This window comes from Crinia signifera, chromosome 9 (genome assembly GCF_055691185.1).
Source record: "Crinia signifera chromosome 9, ASM5569118v1, whole genome shotgun sequence".
Classification (NCBI taxonomy): domain Eukaryota; kingdom Metazoa; phylum Chordata; class Amphibia; order Anura; family Myobatrachidae; genus Crinia; species Crinia signifera.
The window spans coordinates 116072974-116090833 of record NC_139225.1 but is presented as its reverse complement, the minus strand read 5'-3'; the positions used below and the strand labels follow the sequence as shown (position 1 = coordinate 116090833).

The 17860-nt window shown below is 44.3% G+C and overlaps 1 protein-coding gene across 1 annotated transcript; it reads left to right on the top strand.

The window, feature by feature from the left end:
- Nucleotides 1-3243: 3243 nt before the first annotated feature.
- On the top strand, nt 3244-16765 carry LOC146035875 (trafficking protein particle complex subunit 6B-like). Its single transcript, XM_083159566.1, has 6 exons — nt 3244-3624; nt 6908-6975; nt 9424-9541; nt 10356-10439; nt 12492-12585; nt 16125-16765. The coding sequence occupies exons 1-6, from the start codon at nt 3544-3546 to the stop codon at nt 16154-16156; spliced, it is 477 nt and encodes a 158-aa protein (XP_083015692.1). The 5' UTR covers nt 3244-3543; the 3' UTR covers nt 16157-16765.
- Nucleotides 16766-17860: the final 1095 nt, after the last annotated feature.

The window sequence follows — 17860 nt, the reverse complement described above, 5'->3', positions numbered from 1 at the left end:
TGCATAAAATGCCACATGGATTGAGCCAAAATTCACATAATGCCACACGGATTGAACCAAAATTCACATAATGCCACACGGATTGAGCCAAAATTACCATAATGCCACATGGATTGAGCCAGATTTCACATAATGCCACACGGATTAAGCCAAAATTCACAATACACTTCACAGGGACATTGTCCACCAAAGGCTTGCATTAAACATTTACACCATAATGTCCATTACACGTTAAATTACACGCCATTATGTCCATTATGTGTTATGCCAAACACCATAATGCCTATTAATAATTATGCTACATAAGTGCTGCTTCACTACATGCTCATTGCCAAGGGTTCCATGCTCATTGCCAGAGGTTCCATGCTTGTTGCCATGTGGGATTACATGCTCATTGCCAAGGGGGAATACATGCTCGTGGTAAATGGGGGACAGCAGAAGTGATAGCCACTGACAGTGGCAGAGCCTGGCTGTATTCAGAGCACTGCAGGTCCTGGCTATTTAAAATAATACCCCTTTCACACCAGAAAATGTATTCCCAGGTTGGCCCCTTTTTAAACTGGAACGTTTGGTTCCAGAGTAATCTGCCCTCAAAGAACATGAACAGCCATGAAATTACATTTCAAAAATAAAAAAATCGGTTTATACGCAATATCTCTGGAACCGATTGACCGATTTGGACCAGCCTGGTATCATATTGAAGGCCCAGCCATTTGGAATTGAATTAAATCAACCACAAGCTTCTTTGATCCGAGGGTGGGAACTGGCAGCCGTCGGAACTGGGTGGGGGTCGGAATTGACGGGTCCCATATTATCCTATGGGGAAAAAACGTTACAGGTTTGCCAGGCGATATCTCCGGTTCCCGGGGGGCTAGAGACACGGGGCTGGGCTCGTTGGAAAGCCCTGGTCCTCAGCTACAAAATAAATGACAGGGGGCACGTACCCGGGTGCCCCCCCCCCTGAATCCGCCACTGAGTGCGCATGCACGTGCCATCTGACAGAAAGCAGCAAGCGAAGGCTAGCCTTCAGTTGCTGCTCGAAGGGTGATTGACACCCTGTGGGCGTTTTGGGGGTGGAAATGCAGCATTTTTTTGGGAGATTATGCCATTGGGAGGTGATGATATCATCAGCGGTCTCCTTCTCCCAACGGCCTTCACAGCGCAGAGTGATTCTTGACTTGCCTGCGAGCAAGTGGAAAAATCATATTATCGGTAATGATTGCATAGTGCACCTGCATATAGCTATAAATCTCAGCAAGGTATCAACTTTCTTTCAGTGGCGTAGCCATCGCGTGGCAGCCCCCACCGCTGCTTGGAGGAGCAGCGCCAGCGGCTCTGTGGTGGGCACCAGCGCCTGTCAGGGACAGACAGTGTCATTGCGCTGCGCTGAGTGCTCTGCTCTGGTTCCCTGCAGAGATTGACAGCCACCGGAACCATGTAGAAGTAGAGGACAGCAGAGCGACGGTTCAGCTGTCCTATTGTGTTTGATATAGTAGCCTACGGCTCAGTGATTGGCTGAGCATGCAGGCTGCAGGGAATAGCAGTAACAAGCTCTGTAGGTGAGTGCACTGTGTGGCATGCACTGCTTGCACGCTGATTCAGACTAGGGGTGGCCATCATTGCCATTGTCATCGATGGTTGCCATCAATGGCAATCCTGCAACTTGCCATCGATAGTGCTAAACTATGCAATGGATGACCATCGATATTTTTACATATCGATGGTCATCCATTGTATTTGATTGATTGGCCTGTGCTCCAATCAAAACATGGGGGAGGTGCTTTGCGGGTGTTGGGGGCGGAGCTATGCTCTGTGTCCCGGCACTTTGAAAAAAAAAAGAAACAAAACATTGTTCTGCTGTTCCATCGATGGAGGGAAACCAACTGGTTCTCCCCAATCGATGGCAAAAGTATTCAACATCGGCCATGAAACTTTTTTGGATTGGGGGAGCAAATTTCATTACAAGCAGCTTTGTCAAAAGGAGCTGCTTAGTGTGACTGCATCAAAGATGTATAAGGCCACATTTGTATATTATATATTTATTAACAGTTATTTATATAGCGCGCACACATATTCCACAGCGCTTCACAGAGAATATTTGAACATTCACATCAGTCCCTGCCCCAGTGGAGCTTACAATCTATATATTCTACAATATTATATATTCCCTACCACATTCACACGCACATACATTCCTTCTAGGGTTAATTCTATTGGGAGCCAATGACCATACCATTTTTGGATTGAGGGAGGCCCGGAGGAAACCTACAGAACCACGGAGAATATACAAACTCCACACAGTTAGGGCAGGGTTGCCTACCTGACCCTCTCCTTCAGGGAGAGAATGCTCTGTTCCTGGACTTCCCTGGTAATGTGTGATTGTCATCACCTGTGGTGAGCTAGGGAATTGATAAGAAAGGTGTTTTACCACAGGTGATGGCAATCATACATTACCAGGGAAGCCCAGGAGCAGAGCATTTTCTTCCCTGAGGACGAGATGTACTAAGCCTTGAAAAGTGATAAAATGGAGAGTGATAAACCACCAATCAGCTCCTATCTCTCATTTTTCAAAGTCTGTGACATGGCAGATAGGAGCTGATTGACTTGTGGTTTGTCACTCTCCATTTTATCACTTTTGAAGCTTAGTGCATCTGGCCCTGAAGGAGAGGGTCAAGTAGGCAACCCAGAGTTAGGGCCATGGTGGGAATGGAACCCATGACCTCAGCGCTGTGCTAACCATTACACCAGGCATTCCCAACCACGGTCCTCAAGGCACACCAACAGTGCAGGTTTTAGTGATATCCAGGCTTCAGCACAGTTGGTTTAATCAGAATCACTCATGTACTAATTAAGTCACCTGTGCTTAAGCCTAGATATCTACAAAACCTGCACTGTTGGTGTGCCTTGAGGACCGTGGTGGGAATGCCTGCATTACACCATCTGTTAAAAAATTATCTTAGTGCTGGAATTCCTGCTGTTACAATTCAATCCTATTGATTACTCCATCAGGCATAACTCTGCTACTGTCTCCATTCAATCACTGTCAATTGAATAATATAGATTTCAAGAGAAAGGACAAAAAAGGCATTGCATAGTATGGTCTGTTGGGTAAAAATTCCTTGTTTATTAATTATACAGAAGCCAGCAACACAAAATAAGCTGGAGTCATTTGTTGCAGTCAGTGAAAGAAACTGAAAGAAACACTGATTGTACCCCTCCCCCTGATGATGACAGCTGGTCACATGGTCGTGACACCATCATCCTTTGTTGATCTAGCAATTACCAGGAAGTAAGAAGTGGCTACAGAGTTGCCTTTATCATCTCCTATTATATACTGTATATGCTGCCGCTGCCAGTGCCTGCTGCTGCCGTGATAGAGAACTACCACACTGCACACTGCCATATGCTGCAGAAGCCCCCCTATACTGTGATTACACAGCCCAGGGAGCAGGATGAGATGATGACAGAGAACTATATATAACACACATCTAAGGCTGCAGTAACTTGTGACACTCACACAGCAGCAGGAGCCTCTGCCCAACCATGGCCGATGAGACCCTATTTGCCCTGTTACATATGGAGATGATCTCTCATGCACACAAGAGTGCTGGGCAGGAGGAAGAGGTAAGGCAGATAATGCAGAGGTATGGAGGACACTGGTGTCCTGGGGCAGTATTACACTATTATTATTTCCAGCTTTTGGCACCATCATACACCCCAGACTGCTGTTATGTATTCTGTTTAACCTGCTTGGTCTGTACCATCCTGCTGCCCCACTGCACAGCCTAGGCCTGGGCAACCTGGGGCTCTCCAACTCTTATGAAACTACACATCTCAGCATGCCCTGTCTCTTTCTTAACATTCCATAATAGCAAAAATGCAGCAGGGCATGATGGGACTTGTAGTTTCTCAACAGCTTGAGAGCCACAGGCTTTCCATAGCATATTATTGTATAGATTTAAAATAGAAGAGCTATTCATCCTTTATATCTGCCTCCCTTACACTATATGAATTATTTTTACTTGAGAGGAAAAAGGGAAGGGGAGGATGGATCAGTGGACAGGTTATAACAATGGTTTTCGAATTGAATGATTGAATCCGTTGGTCCACAATAACTTAAAGGTATGGAAGACCAGTGGATCTTCACAGAATCAATAACGTGGAGGTGCACCCTAGAGAGTAAATGTATGTAGAAAGAAAAGAAGGAACGACTCTCTCTCCTTTTTTGGGGGGGCACTCTTTGGCTGTGATTACATGTGGTAATCGATTTTAAACATCTATAGGGATGTTTAATATATCTGAGATATGCTAACAGTGGGATGTCAAAATACAAGCTTGAGGATGATACAGAATGTTTTACCCGCTCCTTTGTTGGAGCCCTTGTGTGGGGACAGTGTCCTTAATTGGGATTAGGTTAGAAGTGAGGGTGCTAGTTACGGATTAAGTATTGAATCCCGGCGTTCAGAATCCCGACGCCGGAATCCCGACAGCCGAAATGCCGACAAGGGGGGGACGTGGATCGCCCCCCCTTGCGGGCTCGCTGCGCTCGCCACGCAGCGGGCCCGGTGCCTCGCTACGCTCGGCACACTAATTTATTCTCCCTCCAGGGGTGTCGTGGACACCCCAGGAGGGAGAATGTGTCGGGATTCTGAACGCCGGGATCCCGACCGCCGGGATTTTAACTGCATCCCCTAGTTACATATGGAAAGGTGGGATGGATTGTTAATTTTAAAAATTAACTTTTATTTGTTCTCCGTAAAATAAGTACTAGACAAACGTTTTCAGGCGTTCACACACAAACGTACAAACATATATTAAATCACACTTATAAATCTCTGCCCCACGGGCACTGGGTCCTCTTGTATAGCCTCCGCAGGGATTTGTATATGCAGGTTTAGAGAGCCGGGCCTCTTAGGCCTGCCCTTTAACAGTTGCAAATGATCTGCTGCTGCTCAGTTGTCTTTTTGACACTACAAATATCAGAGGGCAAGTTTGGACCGTATTGTGTACTTTCGGTCCAAAACGTATACAATTATGTGTCAGGTAGGCCGGGGTGACCAACTCATCCCTTTAATCCGGGACACATTAATTACACAGGTTCTGTGGCAGTTTAAAACCAGGTGAAATGGAGTCTTGAGGTGTGGCAGTTTAAAACCAGGTGAAAGCCAGCCACAGAACCTGTGTAATTAATGTGTCCCGGATTAAAGGGATGAGTTGGTCACCCTAGGTAGGTAGCTTCCTAATGCTAGGTCTTACTATCTGTTTAAAGCATCAGAAGACAAATTTGGACCGAATTCGGTATTTAGGTCCAAACGTATACAATTGTGTGTCCGGTTAGTGCAGGGGTTCCCAATCTTTTTTGAATCAAGGCACCCTAGAGTATCAGAATTTTTTTTATGGCACCCCTAGGCCCCCCAAAAATGTAGAAAATATATTAAAATAATTAGATTGTGTTTCTATGTGATCGTTTGGTTCAGTTATGTGGTAAAGGGCAGGATTTGCTTCTGAGTGTACACACATTTTATGATTAGCAGCCACCAGCACTGGTTTTGTTCATAAATAATTGACCATAAATAATTTGAGTTGGTCCGGGACCACCAACCCAGGGCACCCCAGCAAGTGTGCCGAGGCACCCCAGGGAGCCACGGCACACAGTTTGGGAACCGCTGGGTTAGTGGCTTCCTTATACTAGGTTTTACAATCTGTGGTTTGTTTGAAAGTCTGAATGCTTAATGGTGAATTATCAACCTCCTGGTGTTCCTGAGGTTAGACCTAGGTTATGTGCTACTTTGTAACAAGCGAGTTTCACACTTCAAACCTGATGATACAATGTATGTCGTTAGCTTCAAATCCCTTGCAGAGATTGTGCCAGTAAATACTGGTATTTATATTCTGAGCAAGAGAATACTATTATACAGGCTTAAAAATAGCCTTACATAGATATTCCCTGAGAAAGATGATATATTATTTCATAAATCAGGTGTCTTCCACAATGTCGTGCACAAGTTTGCCCGACCAATGTGAGGAAGAAAAGGAAATCGATGGTTTGCGGTGCTTCCAATACAGTTTCTATATCAGCATTTGTATTTATACATTACTTTTCCGTTAATCTGATAGATATACAGCCAGGCAGGCAGGTTTACCAGAAAATAATTTTTGAGCTAATCCTCAAGAAACGTTTTCAAATGGTTGCTGAACAGGTGTCACAATTTTACATGTGCATGAATTCTACACCAACAATTTTCTTGCGAGACTCTATTTTTAATATTCCCGCAATGTGAGGGGTTTGAGGGAAGGGAAAAATAGGGAAGGGCAAAAAAGGGGGTGTGTGAACGCCTGAAAACGTTTGTCTAGAGGACCCAGTGCCCATGGGGCACAGATTTATAAGTGTGATTTAATATATGTTTATACGTTTTGTGTGTGAACGCCTGAAAACGTTTGTCTAGTACTTATTTTACGGAGAACAAATAAAAGTTAATTTTTAAAACTAACACACCATACCCAGGGATGGAACAATCCATCCCACCTCTCCATGTGTAACTAGCACCCTCACTGCTAAACAATCCCATCAAGGACCCTGTCCCCACACAAGGGCTCCAACAAAGGAGCGGGTAAAACATTCTGTATCATCCCCAAGCTTGTATTTTGACATCCCAATTTTAGCATATGTCAGATATATTAAACATCCCTATAGATGTTTAAAATCAATTACCACATGTAATCACAGCCAAAGAGTGCCCCCAAAAAAGAGAGAGTCGTTCCTTCTTTTCTTTTTTTCTATATGAATTATATAATACTTGTCATAAATGTTGCTGGCTTGTTGTATTGCTTACTTACTTATAAAGAAAAAAAGTGTGTTTTCAATGCAGATCTGTATTGGCTTACCTTGCAAATGTGTTTTTTACAGGGTCAAGGGAAGCACATCCGAATCTTAGAGGGTATGGGTTTCCGGGTGGGACAAGGACTTATTGAAAGGTAAATATGGTAACTGCTGCATTCTGGGTGTAGTATAGGATCCCGACAGTCATTAGCCCGTCGTCGGGATCCCCACTGCCCGGACTCAGACAGCATGGTGAGCGCAACAAAGCCCCTTGCGGGAGGGGGTGGGGGCTAGAATATTATATTCTCCCTCTATGGGGGTCGTGGGCACCCGTAGGTTACCAACTCATCCCTTTAATTCGGGACACATATTAATTACACAGGTTCTGTGGCTGGCTTTCACCTGGTTTTAAACTGCCACACTTCAAGACTCCATTTCATCTGGTTTTAAACTGCCACAGAACCTGTGTAATTAATATGAGTCCCGAATTAAAGGGATGAGTTGGTAACCCTAGGCACCCGTCTATCGGAGTTTTGACAGTTGGGATCCCGACGTTGGGTAAATGACTGTCGGGATTGTGTCTGGCACTCTGCATTCTCTCCCATGATGATTTGCATAATGGACCAGACATGGGGCATCACGGATGGTGTAATTATTAGCATTACTGCCTCACAGCGCTGAGGTGGGTTCAATACCCACCATGGCCCTAACTGTGCGGAGTTTGTATATTCTCCCTGTGTTTGCGCGGGTTTACTCTGGTTTCCTCCCACAATCCAAAAATATACTGGTAGGTCAATTGGCTTCCAACAAAAATTAACTTGTGTACATGTGGTAGGGAATATAGATTGTAAGCTCCACTGTGGCAGGGACTGATGTGAATGTTCAACTATACTCTGTAAAGAGCTGCGGAATATGTATGCACTATATAAGAAACTGTAAATAAATAAAAATATGCATACCTCTCAACATGACCCATCCCAGGAGGGACACAATGCTCTGCTCCTGGACTTTTGTCTTAATGTATGATTACCATCACCTGTATTTAGTAGGTTAATTGATAAAAAAAAAAGGTGCTTCAACCCAGGTGATGGTAATCTTACATTAAGAGGGAAGTCCAGGAATAGAGCAATGTGTCCCTCCTGGAGAGGGTCATGTTTGGGGGTATGCGTATGTGATTCCCGCACAGTCTAGGACCTGTTCTATCGGAGGCATAATGCAGATCTAATGATCCGTCTCTTCAGGTGCCCACACACAGTCCGTTTATCGGATCCGTTTTGTACTTATATAGCACGCATCGCATGCCTTGTGCATGCGTTGTGTATGCAATGCGATGAAAAGCATGTACAAAAAGTATGTGCAGCACATACTTTTTGTACTGTACGATGAGATGCCACAGGAGCGCGCATCTCAAAGTACAAAATTAACCCGCCGCTAGGGTTACCAACTCATCCCTTTAATCCGGGACACATATTAATTACACAGGTTCTGTGGCAGTTTAAAACCAGGTGAAATGGAGTCTTGAGGTGTGGCAGTTTAAAACCAGGTGAAAGCCAGCCACAGAACCTGTGTAATTAATATGTGTCCCGGATTAAAGGGATGAGTTGGTCACCCTACCTGCCGCATTGGACCGTGTATGGGCACCTTTACAGTACATGTGTATTGTAGTGTGAGCACCTGGATTTGCCATATTCTCCATATGATTACATGGGTGTGGTGGGAAACAGATTTGGGAAGGATTAGATAGTTTTAGTAACAGGTTAAAAGTTGACAAACGTGTTTATCCCGTGCACCTTTCTAAACTAACTGCAAGCATTCTGGTCCACACGCAAAGCTGCAAATTTCGCAGCTTTCCGCGTACATTAAATGCCGCACGCCGAAGGCAGGGACAAAATCATTACATGGCTGCCAACCATCAAATGATTTTGCAAGTGTTCGCAGACCTCAGATACCTCTCGCATCCGCTGCCCGCTCCTGCGTCACGGGCGCATTTACATGGGAAGGCCGATAAAACGCTGGGCGTTTCCATGGGCGTGACCCCTCGCCGCCACCCCACGCACTGCTAGGTGCGAACAAGCAGTTTGCAGTGCCTGTCTGCACATGCTCAGGTGCTAAAGATCGCTCCCCCATGCAAATGTGAGGGGGGGACGATGAAATCAGAATTGCCACATTGAGCCCGATTCAGACCCAATTGCACAGCTGTGAATTTGCAGCACAGTCGATTAGCCAATGACCATAGATGTGCAAGCCGTCCAAATGAAGGCGGCTAGCTGCTTGCAGGGTGTTTGACACCCTGAGGCCAATTGGGGGTGTCAAACACCCTGCAAAAACGCAGGCGTTCTCTGGCCGTTGGGAGGGAGGGCCGCTTACGTCATCATCAGCCTCCTTCTGCCCATGCAGCGCCAAGTAAGACCTGGCTCACTCAGTGTTGCGTTCAGAGAGGAAAACGATTCAATGGTGATTGCAAATGGTTTCCCCCATCATGTGCACGGGTGCTGGTCGGCATTTAACTGATCGCTGGCTTCGAAAACACGCAGCCCATCAATCAGGTCTGAATTGGGCCCATTGTGACAATGGTATAATATGTTCTTCTTACTCCTCCCTAGACTTACAAAGGACAGTCCTTCATTCAAGGATGACCTGGACGTTATAAAGATTATTTGTAAGGATTTCTGGACAGTCATTTTCAAGAAGCAGATTGACAATCTGAGAACAAACCACCAGGTATAAAAGAGCTGCAGTCCCATTACAGGAGATTCCTTCTGGGTTTATTGCATTCTTCCTCCCATTGTATACTATAGATTCTATTATATTCTAGACGGTACTAAATAACAAGTAGAATCTGATTGGTTGCCCATAGCAACATCCCATGTTCAGTAGAACTGTCATCTTAGTAAACAAACCCCATTGTGCTATAACTGTAACTGGTGTGTATTGAATCCTGGATATTTATGCCAGCAGCTGGTTTCTTATCATGTCATAGTATTAATTCATTTAAACAATAATCTTTCTACTCTATTTTTACTATGCAGAACCCCCATATACTTATTTTTTTCCCTTTGAATACTGCAATGCAGCGTTTTACAATTAAAAATATACCGTATGTACTTTATACATGTTGTGGACACATTTTATGTGTTACCTCCTGTAAAATACACCTTTCAGACCGCACAAATAACCCGGATCTCTGTGCTGCGTGTAAGGGCCATTTGAAAAAACCTGAGTCCTTGCTGGGCAGTGTAAACGAGTGACGCAGGTCCCATTCACACTATAGGGAGGAGGCAGCATCGGCTTTAAGCACTGCCTCCTCCCTCGCCCAATGATGATGCTCTGCCCTCTTTCTGACATCAGGGACCTGGCTTATTGCCGGGTCGCTCCCGGGAAGGACTCGTGACCAAATCCCGGGTCTGACCCGGCATTTGCAATGTGACAGGGTTCTGCTGAATAATTGTCGTCCTTGATAGAGCAGTGTGTGATAGACCCTTTCATTGTATAAGAGTTGTGAGAATCTTACAGATATCGGTTTTCCTTTGTGCAGGGTACGTATGTCTTACAAGACAACCGGTTTCTGCTTCTGACCCAGATGTCCTGCAGCAAACAATATATAGAGGAAGCACCAAAGGTACATGATGTCAGCAATTTATGCATGTGTATATTGTGGATTACTATAATATCCCAATAAACTGGAACACATACGATGTACACAGGTTCTGTGGCTGATTTAAACCAGTTAAAATTCAGGCTTGAATGAGCCAGCCATGATTGCCTAGTTAGTATGTATCCTATTAAAAAAAAAAAACAACATCAAACAAGAAATTCGCCTTAAATACACAAGTTGGTCTCGGCATGCACCCCGTGGGTTGCATCCTACAACAGTGTTCATTTCCGTTCAATCCACTGTGGAACTGGGAGTTACATGGTTGCTATAGAAACATAGGATACAAAATATAACACCACTATATATAAATTAATAAACTGCAATGTAACCAAACGGTAAAATATCTTAACAGCACATATGAAATATTACACCTAAATACAAAGTATTTGCTGAATCCACTAATAGCATTCCTGCAGGAAAGAAATGTGCTTTTCCTTTGCTTACTTAAACCATCTTTGATGGCACCAAATCCTGTAGTTTTCTGCCACACTGATACCTATTCCAGTGTCCCCTTCTGATGCAGCTGTGGTTATGTACCTGTAACCACTATTGTTGTCCTCTATTGTATTAAAATGTAAGTCACTGTTTTGCTCATACATTTATGTACTCTGTAATTGGGCGCTGCAGATACCTTGTGGTGCCATATAAATAAAGGATGATAATAATAATATAAATGAATAAGAAAAATATTTGTGGCATACAACTCCAAATCACCGGTGAATGCAATTAAATTCGATACCCGAGTCAAATCCTCAAAGTCCACAAAGAGTTGCTGCCAATTATACAACTTAGCATATCAAAATATTCAGGTTTGCATATATATATATAAGGAACACATGTAAAATAAACATATCTTATACCCCTTTTACACCGCCAAAAAACCTTCCCTCGTGGACCCGGGTCAGCGGCGGTGTAAAAGGGGTTAACCCGTGTCCCTTTACACAAGAATTCCACACAGGTCCTGACCAGGGTAGAACACGGGCAGGACCTTGGTAGAGGGCAGTGTAAACGGGTATGCCGGGTCATTGGACCCGGCTCCCGTTTACAGCAATGGGGGAAGCCCAACCTCTGGACCACAGCGTCCTGCGGTCAGTATGGAAGTTGGGAGGGGGGCGCACATAGCCTCCTCCTGCTGTCTGCTGCACTGTGCAGACAGCAGCGGAGGCAGGGAGGAGGTGAATGGATGCCTGTGTGCGGCATCCGTCCACCTTGGTGCTGGGCTTGCCCCCAGTGCAACGATCAGCGATTATGTCCTCTCCAAGCACCGCCCTTGTTTACACTGCAGGTAGACACCGCAGTGTATACAGTGCAAATCCTAGATCCGACCTGGCTTGGATTCATGTTCCAAATGCCGTGTTGGATCTGGGATTTGGGTGTAAAAGGGGTATTAAATGTATGGGTCTGGTAGACATCTAGAAAACATACAATGTAACTTCTATTCACACCTAAGCAAATACTAAGGCATATACTGTACAATAAGCATACACTAGCAGCACATGCTGTAGGTATATATTTACAACGGGGAATCTACCAAACAATGGAACTACGATTGTCATACAAATGCAAAATGGCCTATAAAAAAAAAAAAGAATTGCAACTGTATGGTGAGTACATGTAAACCAGACAATTATACAGTTCAGATGCCAGCTAGATGGAGATATGTAACCATACCTAAGCAAGAATACAAATAATTGTCAAGCAAATGGATCGCCAAACAAAATGATATTTTTGAATGTGGCCGCCGTTTTGTAAATACATATGGATCATGATTATTTGTACTGTGGCGTCTGTATTGCTGCATATCTCGGTGGGGTGGGGTATAGTGCGCCTACAGTCAGCATTCCGACAGAAATGAGTCTGACTTTGGAATCCTGACAGTCGGGACATCATCCGGCACCCATCTCAATGTAGTAGGTGTCGGGTTTATATGTAGTCACCATAATATTAGAAAGTGACCATATTCAGTATTCTAAAGATGATCATTTATCATCCCCTTATTGTGTCTCCCACTGTCAGTTTCTGGCTTACACCTGTGGACTCATCAAAGGTGCTCTTTCGAATTTGGGAATCAACTGTACAGTTTCTGCAGAGGTACCGATAATGCCGACATGTAAGTAACAGTATCAGACTTATACTAGATAAACCGGTTGTCAGTGCACAGCACAGGTAGTGATTGTGTGATGTAGGCTGTCGGTCAGTATTGGTAACTACTATATGGCACCAACATACTGCACAGCACTGTATGGAGAATGACTACTCATTCACAGTAGTTCATATCCCCCTGGAGTCTATAATACAATTGTCCTATTTGTTATGGTTTGTTTCTGTAACACCCTCAGCTTACATAGAATGCACAAATTCTCACACTGGGGTAAATTTATTAAGAGGGGAGTTCTATTGAGGATAGGATGTTTCCCATGGCAACCAATCAGATTCTATTTATTTAACACCTTCTGGAAGATAATAGTATCTGATAGGTTGCCCATAGCAACACCCCATCTTTAATAGAACTCCATCTTAGTAAATTTCCCCCACTTTGGGCTATATTGGGGTATATTTACTAAAGCTTCCAAAAATGAAAAGTGATGATGTTGCCCATAGCAACCAATCAGAATCCAATGCGCCTACATCTGGGATATTCATCTTGTGGGCCTCCAGCTGCTGTGCAACTACGCATCACTGCATGCTGTGCAACTACGCATCACTGCATGCCCTAACAGCAAAACTAGAGCACAGCACACACTGATGTATCTATAATGGGTGCAAGGCTTGCAGTACATATGGGCCCCTGGGTCCAGGGGGCCTACACTCCCTGCACCCACTTAATTATACTCATCTCTCTGGCAGTCTGGCACCTGCAGTGCAGCATCAAAAATCACTAGCAAAATTGTCCATTTTCCTGTCATTTGCAGATGCACAATAGAGGCGTCCTCAGGAACGTGGCGCAGGCACCATGTTCCCGGAGACCTGCTCATGTGCAGTAGACTCTAGCTCAATGCCAGACTGTAATGCACTGCCGGAGAGGAGGGGGCCCAATTGGAGCCTGCACACGGGCCCCCTCCTCTCTTAAAGTACCTGACAGCATGCTAAGATGTGTAGTTCCACAGCAGCTGGAGGGCCACATATTGAATACTCCTGGGCAATATGAATGTTTCACACATAGAAAAAAAACCTGTAGTAACACAGGGAAAACCTACAGAATCCCTACAAATACACTAGAAGCTGGTGACATTGGGGATTGCAGCTAATAGTAGCAATGTGATAAAAGCTAATAGTAGCAATGAAATAGAATGGCATCCAATTAGCATTCACAAAACATAGGAGAAAAATCCATTAGGCTACATACAAGATTCTGTAACACATGGAACTGCAAACAAAGTATACGTCTCATCAGATAAGGGAGACCACAAAACACAAAATAGCGCAGATCATTCAAGATAAAAAGAATGAATTTAATAAATTGCACTTACAATAGATAAATGTAAAACAGCGTAATATACATATCCCATGGCAAACTGCTCTCGCGTCCAAATTGTCCTGGGATAGAAAATGTGACCTTCTCCTTCCCAGGATGGTTTTGGACGTGCTACGGGATATGTATATTATGCGGTTTTACATTTTTCTATTGTAAGTGCACTTTATTAAAGTTACAGGATCTATTGAGAAAATCCTCTGTGGATCATCATTCCAATAAAAGGGACAGTATTATTTGAATTTTTGTTGTGTGAAGTGTCACCAACTGTTTTCCTATTTATATGGTCACCTCTTGAGCGCTTGTGTGTAGCCTTGTTGTGTATTTTTCTATTACAAAGCACCATGTGCAAAGGCATCTGCTCACACCAAATACCAAAAAGAAAACCCTGATTATATTTAAATTTTTAAACATGTTTAGAAATGTGATCTGTCGATTGTGATCACTTTTTGAGTAGGAGCCCATTTATCACGGATTTATTATGACCATCATCTCTAGAATAGTGGATTGCCCCCAATATATTGCAGATTTAATTAGGGCGTGCAGTCCAAGATTCCTATCCCCCAGATGTATGGGGCATTAGATCCCCATCTGGATTTCAGCAGCTCTCTTTGTTTTATACATATTTTCACATAGGATATTTATGTAGACTTTGGCGGGAGTTCATTTTCCTGTTCCCACTCAGAATCTGACCCATTATGTGTGACTCAGAATCAAACTCTTAATTCACTGTTCCACATTATTTCTAAGAATACATAATAGGGTAACATAATAAAACAAAAAGCTGAATTATTTTGCTAGCACATGAATAGGAGGGCTTTAAATAGAAACGTGGGTACTTGTTTCCTAGCATGGCCACAATCGCATTGATCTTGTGCCCTTAATAGTGGTATGCGATGGCCCCCGACGCGATGGACCCGATTTCCCATTGAAAAGTTAAAAAATCGCGTCGGTCGCGTCGCATGCGGCTAAATAAGCATTAAATGGTCCCGACGCGATGGCCCCGATTTCCCATAGGGAACAATGTTAAATGGCTCAATTTACCCAAATCAACAGGGAACAATGTTAAATGGTCCAGAAACCCCCAAAAACACCCCAGAACAGTGAAATGGCCCCCCAAAATTAGTTAACGCCACCCCACGATCAACGTGAACCCGAAGCGTGGCGAGCGCCTGCGTTACGCGTCCTCCCACCTTTTCATACCCCCACTATCCACGTCGGCGTGGAGTTGAGAATAGAATAGTGTGGCGAGCGGACGCGGATACCTTCACAGGTAAAAGCGTCCCCTCGCGGGCTTCACAGGTGTCCGCGTCGCCACAGACACCTGTGAAGCCCGCGAGGGGATGCGTATAGCTGTGAAGGTATCTGCGTCCGCTCGCCACACTATTCTATTCTCAACTCCACGCCGACGTGGATAGTGGGGGTATGAAAAGGTCGGAGGATGCGTACCGCCGCCCCTCGCGGGCTCGCTGCGCTTGCCACGCTTCGGGTTCACGTTGATCGTGGGGTGGCGTTAACTAATTTTGGGGGGCCATTTCACTGTTCTGGGGTGTTTTGGGGGGTTTCTGGACCATTTAACATTGTTCCCTGTTCATTTGGGTAAATTGAGGCATTTAACATTGTTCCCTATGGGAAATCGGGGGCATCGCGTCGGGACCATCGCATGCGATTTTTTTAGCACGCATGCGATGCGACCGATGAGATTTTTTACCTACGATGCCCCCGATTACAATCGGTGTGGCCGTGCTAGGAAACAAGTACCGAAACGTGAAATTGCTAAATATTCCAGATTTTGGAAAACTTACCCTCAGCATTCCACGGTCACAAAGTAACACCGGTAGCATTGTCACATGATGCTTGCAATCTGAAGCCAGGACACCTCAGTACATTAGTGGCCAATAACTTTTAAATGTAATTTGAGGTAACCAATAGCCTTTCTCCCTTGAAAAGTCCTACTAGCATCCTGCAGACTCTCTATATTAATGCACAGAACTGTAAGCTCTGGTGACAGCCTTACAGTAGACCTAATGGGAAGTGATTAGAACTTTTGCCACCTTTTGTGAGTGACTATGCCAATGTCCTTGTATGTTGTGTAAGAAATAAATGAGTAATGCAAATTTAGATCGAATATCTTCCATGCATCTCAAATACTATGTGTTTCTTTGTTTTTGCATTAGGTAAATTCCATGTCATCATTTCCAAGACATAGAAATAACAGTCAATGTTGTAATACATCAGGAAAAAAATATTTAAAGCTGAACATAAAATGGAAACCAGCAATAGTCACTATGCAATGGGACTCAGATATCCCAAATCGCTGTTACGCAGCCTTTCCTGACCACTTACCAAGAAGTATATGTTTGTGTGTTCCATTTCAGCAATGCACTATTTATTAGGTAAAACAGGGATATGTTAGTAAACCATAGTTATGGGTGTAATTACCCAACCACCTATCTATGGGTTATTTGGAGGGATCTGTAAAACCTCCCTTCTGCCTTCTTAGTCACTGCCAAGTTATTCAATGCTTAGAAGAGGAACCCTCTGCTACTGTGATTCATGTGTCTGTAGTCATGTTTTGTGACGGTGCATGCTCCTCCCACTTGTGACGCTTACCTGTGCATTAAGGGATGGGGCTGCTTTTGGGTGTCACCCAATGACCTGTCTACAGCACTGTTTCTATCCTTATGTCATATCACATACTACTGTTCTCCTGTACATTAATAACACTGTGATCCAGTCTGTTACCTTTATGAGCCTGCACTGTTTTGTAAAGTGTTTTTCCTTAATTATTTTGGTCAATAAAGTTTAGTTTAATATGTCTCACTGGTAGTTAATGTTAAGCGAGGGGAGATCATGTGACTATACAGTGGGATGGATAAGACACTGGTTGCAGGATAGGAAGCAGACTGTTGTAGTAAATGCAGTGCATTCTGTGGAGGGAACTGTTACCAGTAGTGTACCACAGGGATCTGTACTTGGGCCAGGGCTCTTTAATATCTATGTTGGCGGCATTTCAAACAGTATTGGAGTATCATAAACCTTCTGGAATTAAATAGAGGAAAAGATTTTATACACAAGAAGTATACCATGTCACATGACCAACGGACATCTTACCTACACTTTTCCCTCCATGCCACTCTCCTCGTGCCATACAGATATCATTAACGATATATCTAATGTGTATGTTAATGATGTGGAGCTCCTCTTCATTGTTGAGGAGCTCCCCATTGACAACTGCATGTAGACGTGGGGTGCAGGGGACGTCACTGATCACTTTGGGTCAGCATACCTCCCAACTGTCACGATTCCGTCGGGACAGTCCCGATTTTCGGGTCCTGTCCCGACGTCCCACCCGCGGCAGGCATTGTCCCGCTGCGGGGGGGTGGCAGTTGGGAGACCCCCAATGTAGTAGAATAGACGCTGTGCGCATGCGCACAGCGTCTATTCTCGTATGAAAATGAGGTCGCGGCTAATTAGCATAAGCCACGCCCTCATTTGCATACGCCACGCCCCCTTTTCGGACGCTCGCGCGGCTTCGCCGCGCGAGTGTCCCTATTTCTTAACATGAAAAGTTGGGAGGTATGGGTCAGTGTGTATGAACTATGTTATTTGCCTAAAAGTACAGCAGGAATTGGTGAGGATTTTGCTCATTGAGCAATAGTCCAGTGCAGGGGTCCTAAGGACCACACACAGTTTATGTTTCCCAGGTCTCCTGGTGATACACCATGCTCCTGCCGAGTGACATGAAAACATGATCTGTGTGAGGTAATGATTTGGTCATGGGTCGGATAAGGGTCAGTTAGCTGTTGGGAGACAGAATTTTTTTTTTTTTTTTTTGTCCACATGTTCTGATTAATGGCCACCAGCAATGGTTTTTCATGTTACATGGACCATAAATTTTAATTGTACCTGG

Coding starts and splice junctions, on each gene's coding strand:
- LOC146035875 (XM_083159566.1), top strand. CDS start 3,544: ATGGCCGATGAGACCCTATTTGCCCTGTTACATATGGAGATGATCTCT. Junction 3,625..6,907: donor GTGCTGGGCAGGAGGAAGAG/GTAAGGCAGATA, acceptor TGTTTTTTACAG/GGTCAAGGGAAGCACATCCG. Junction 12,586..16,124: donor GGTACCGATAATGCCGACAT/GTAAGTAACAGT, acceptor TTTTTGCATTAG/GTAAATTCCATGTCATCATT.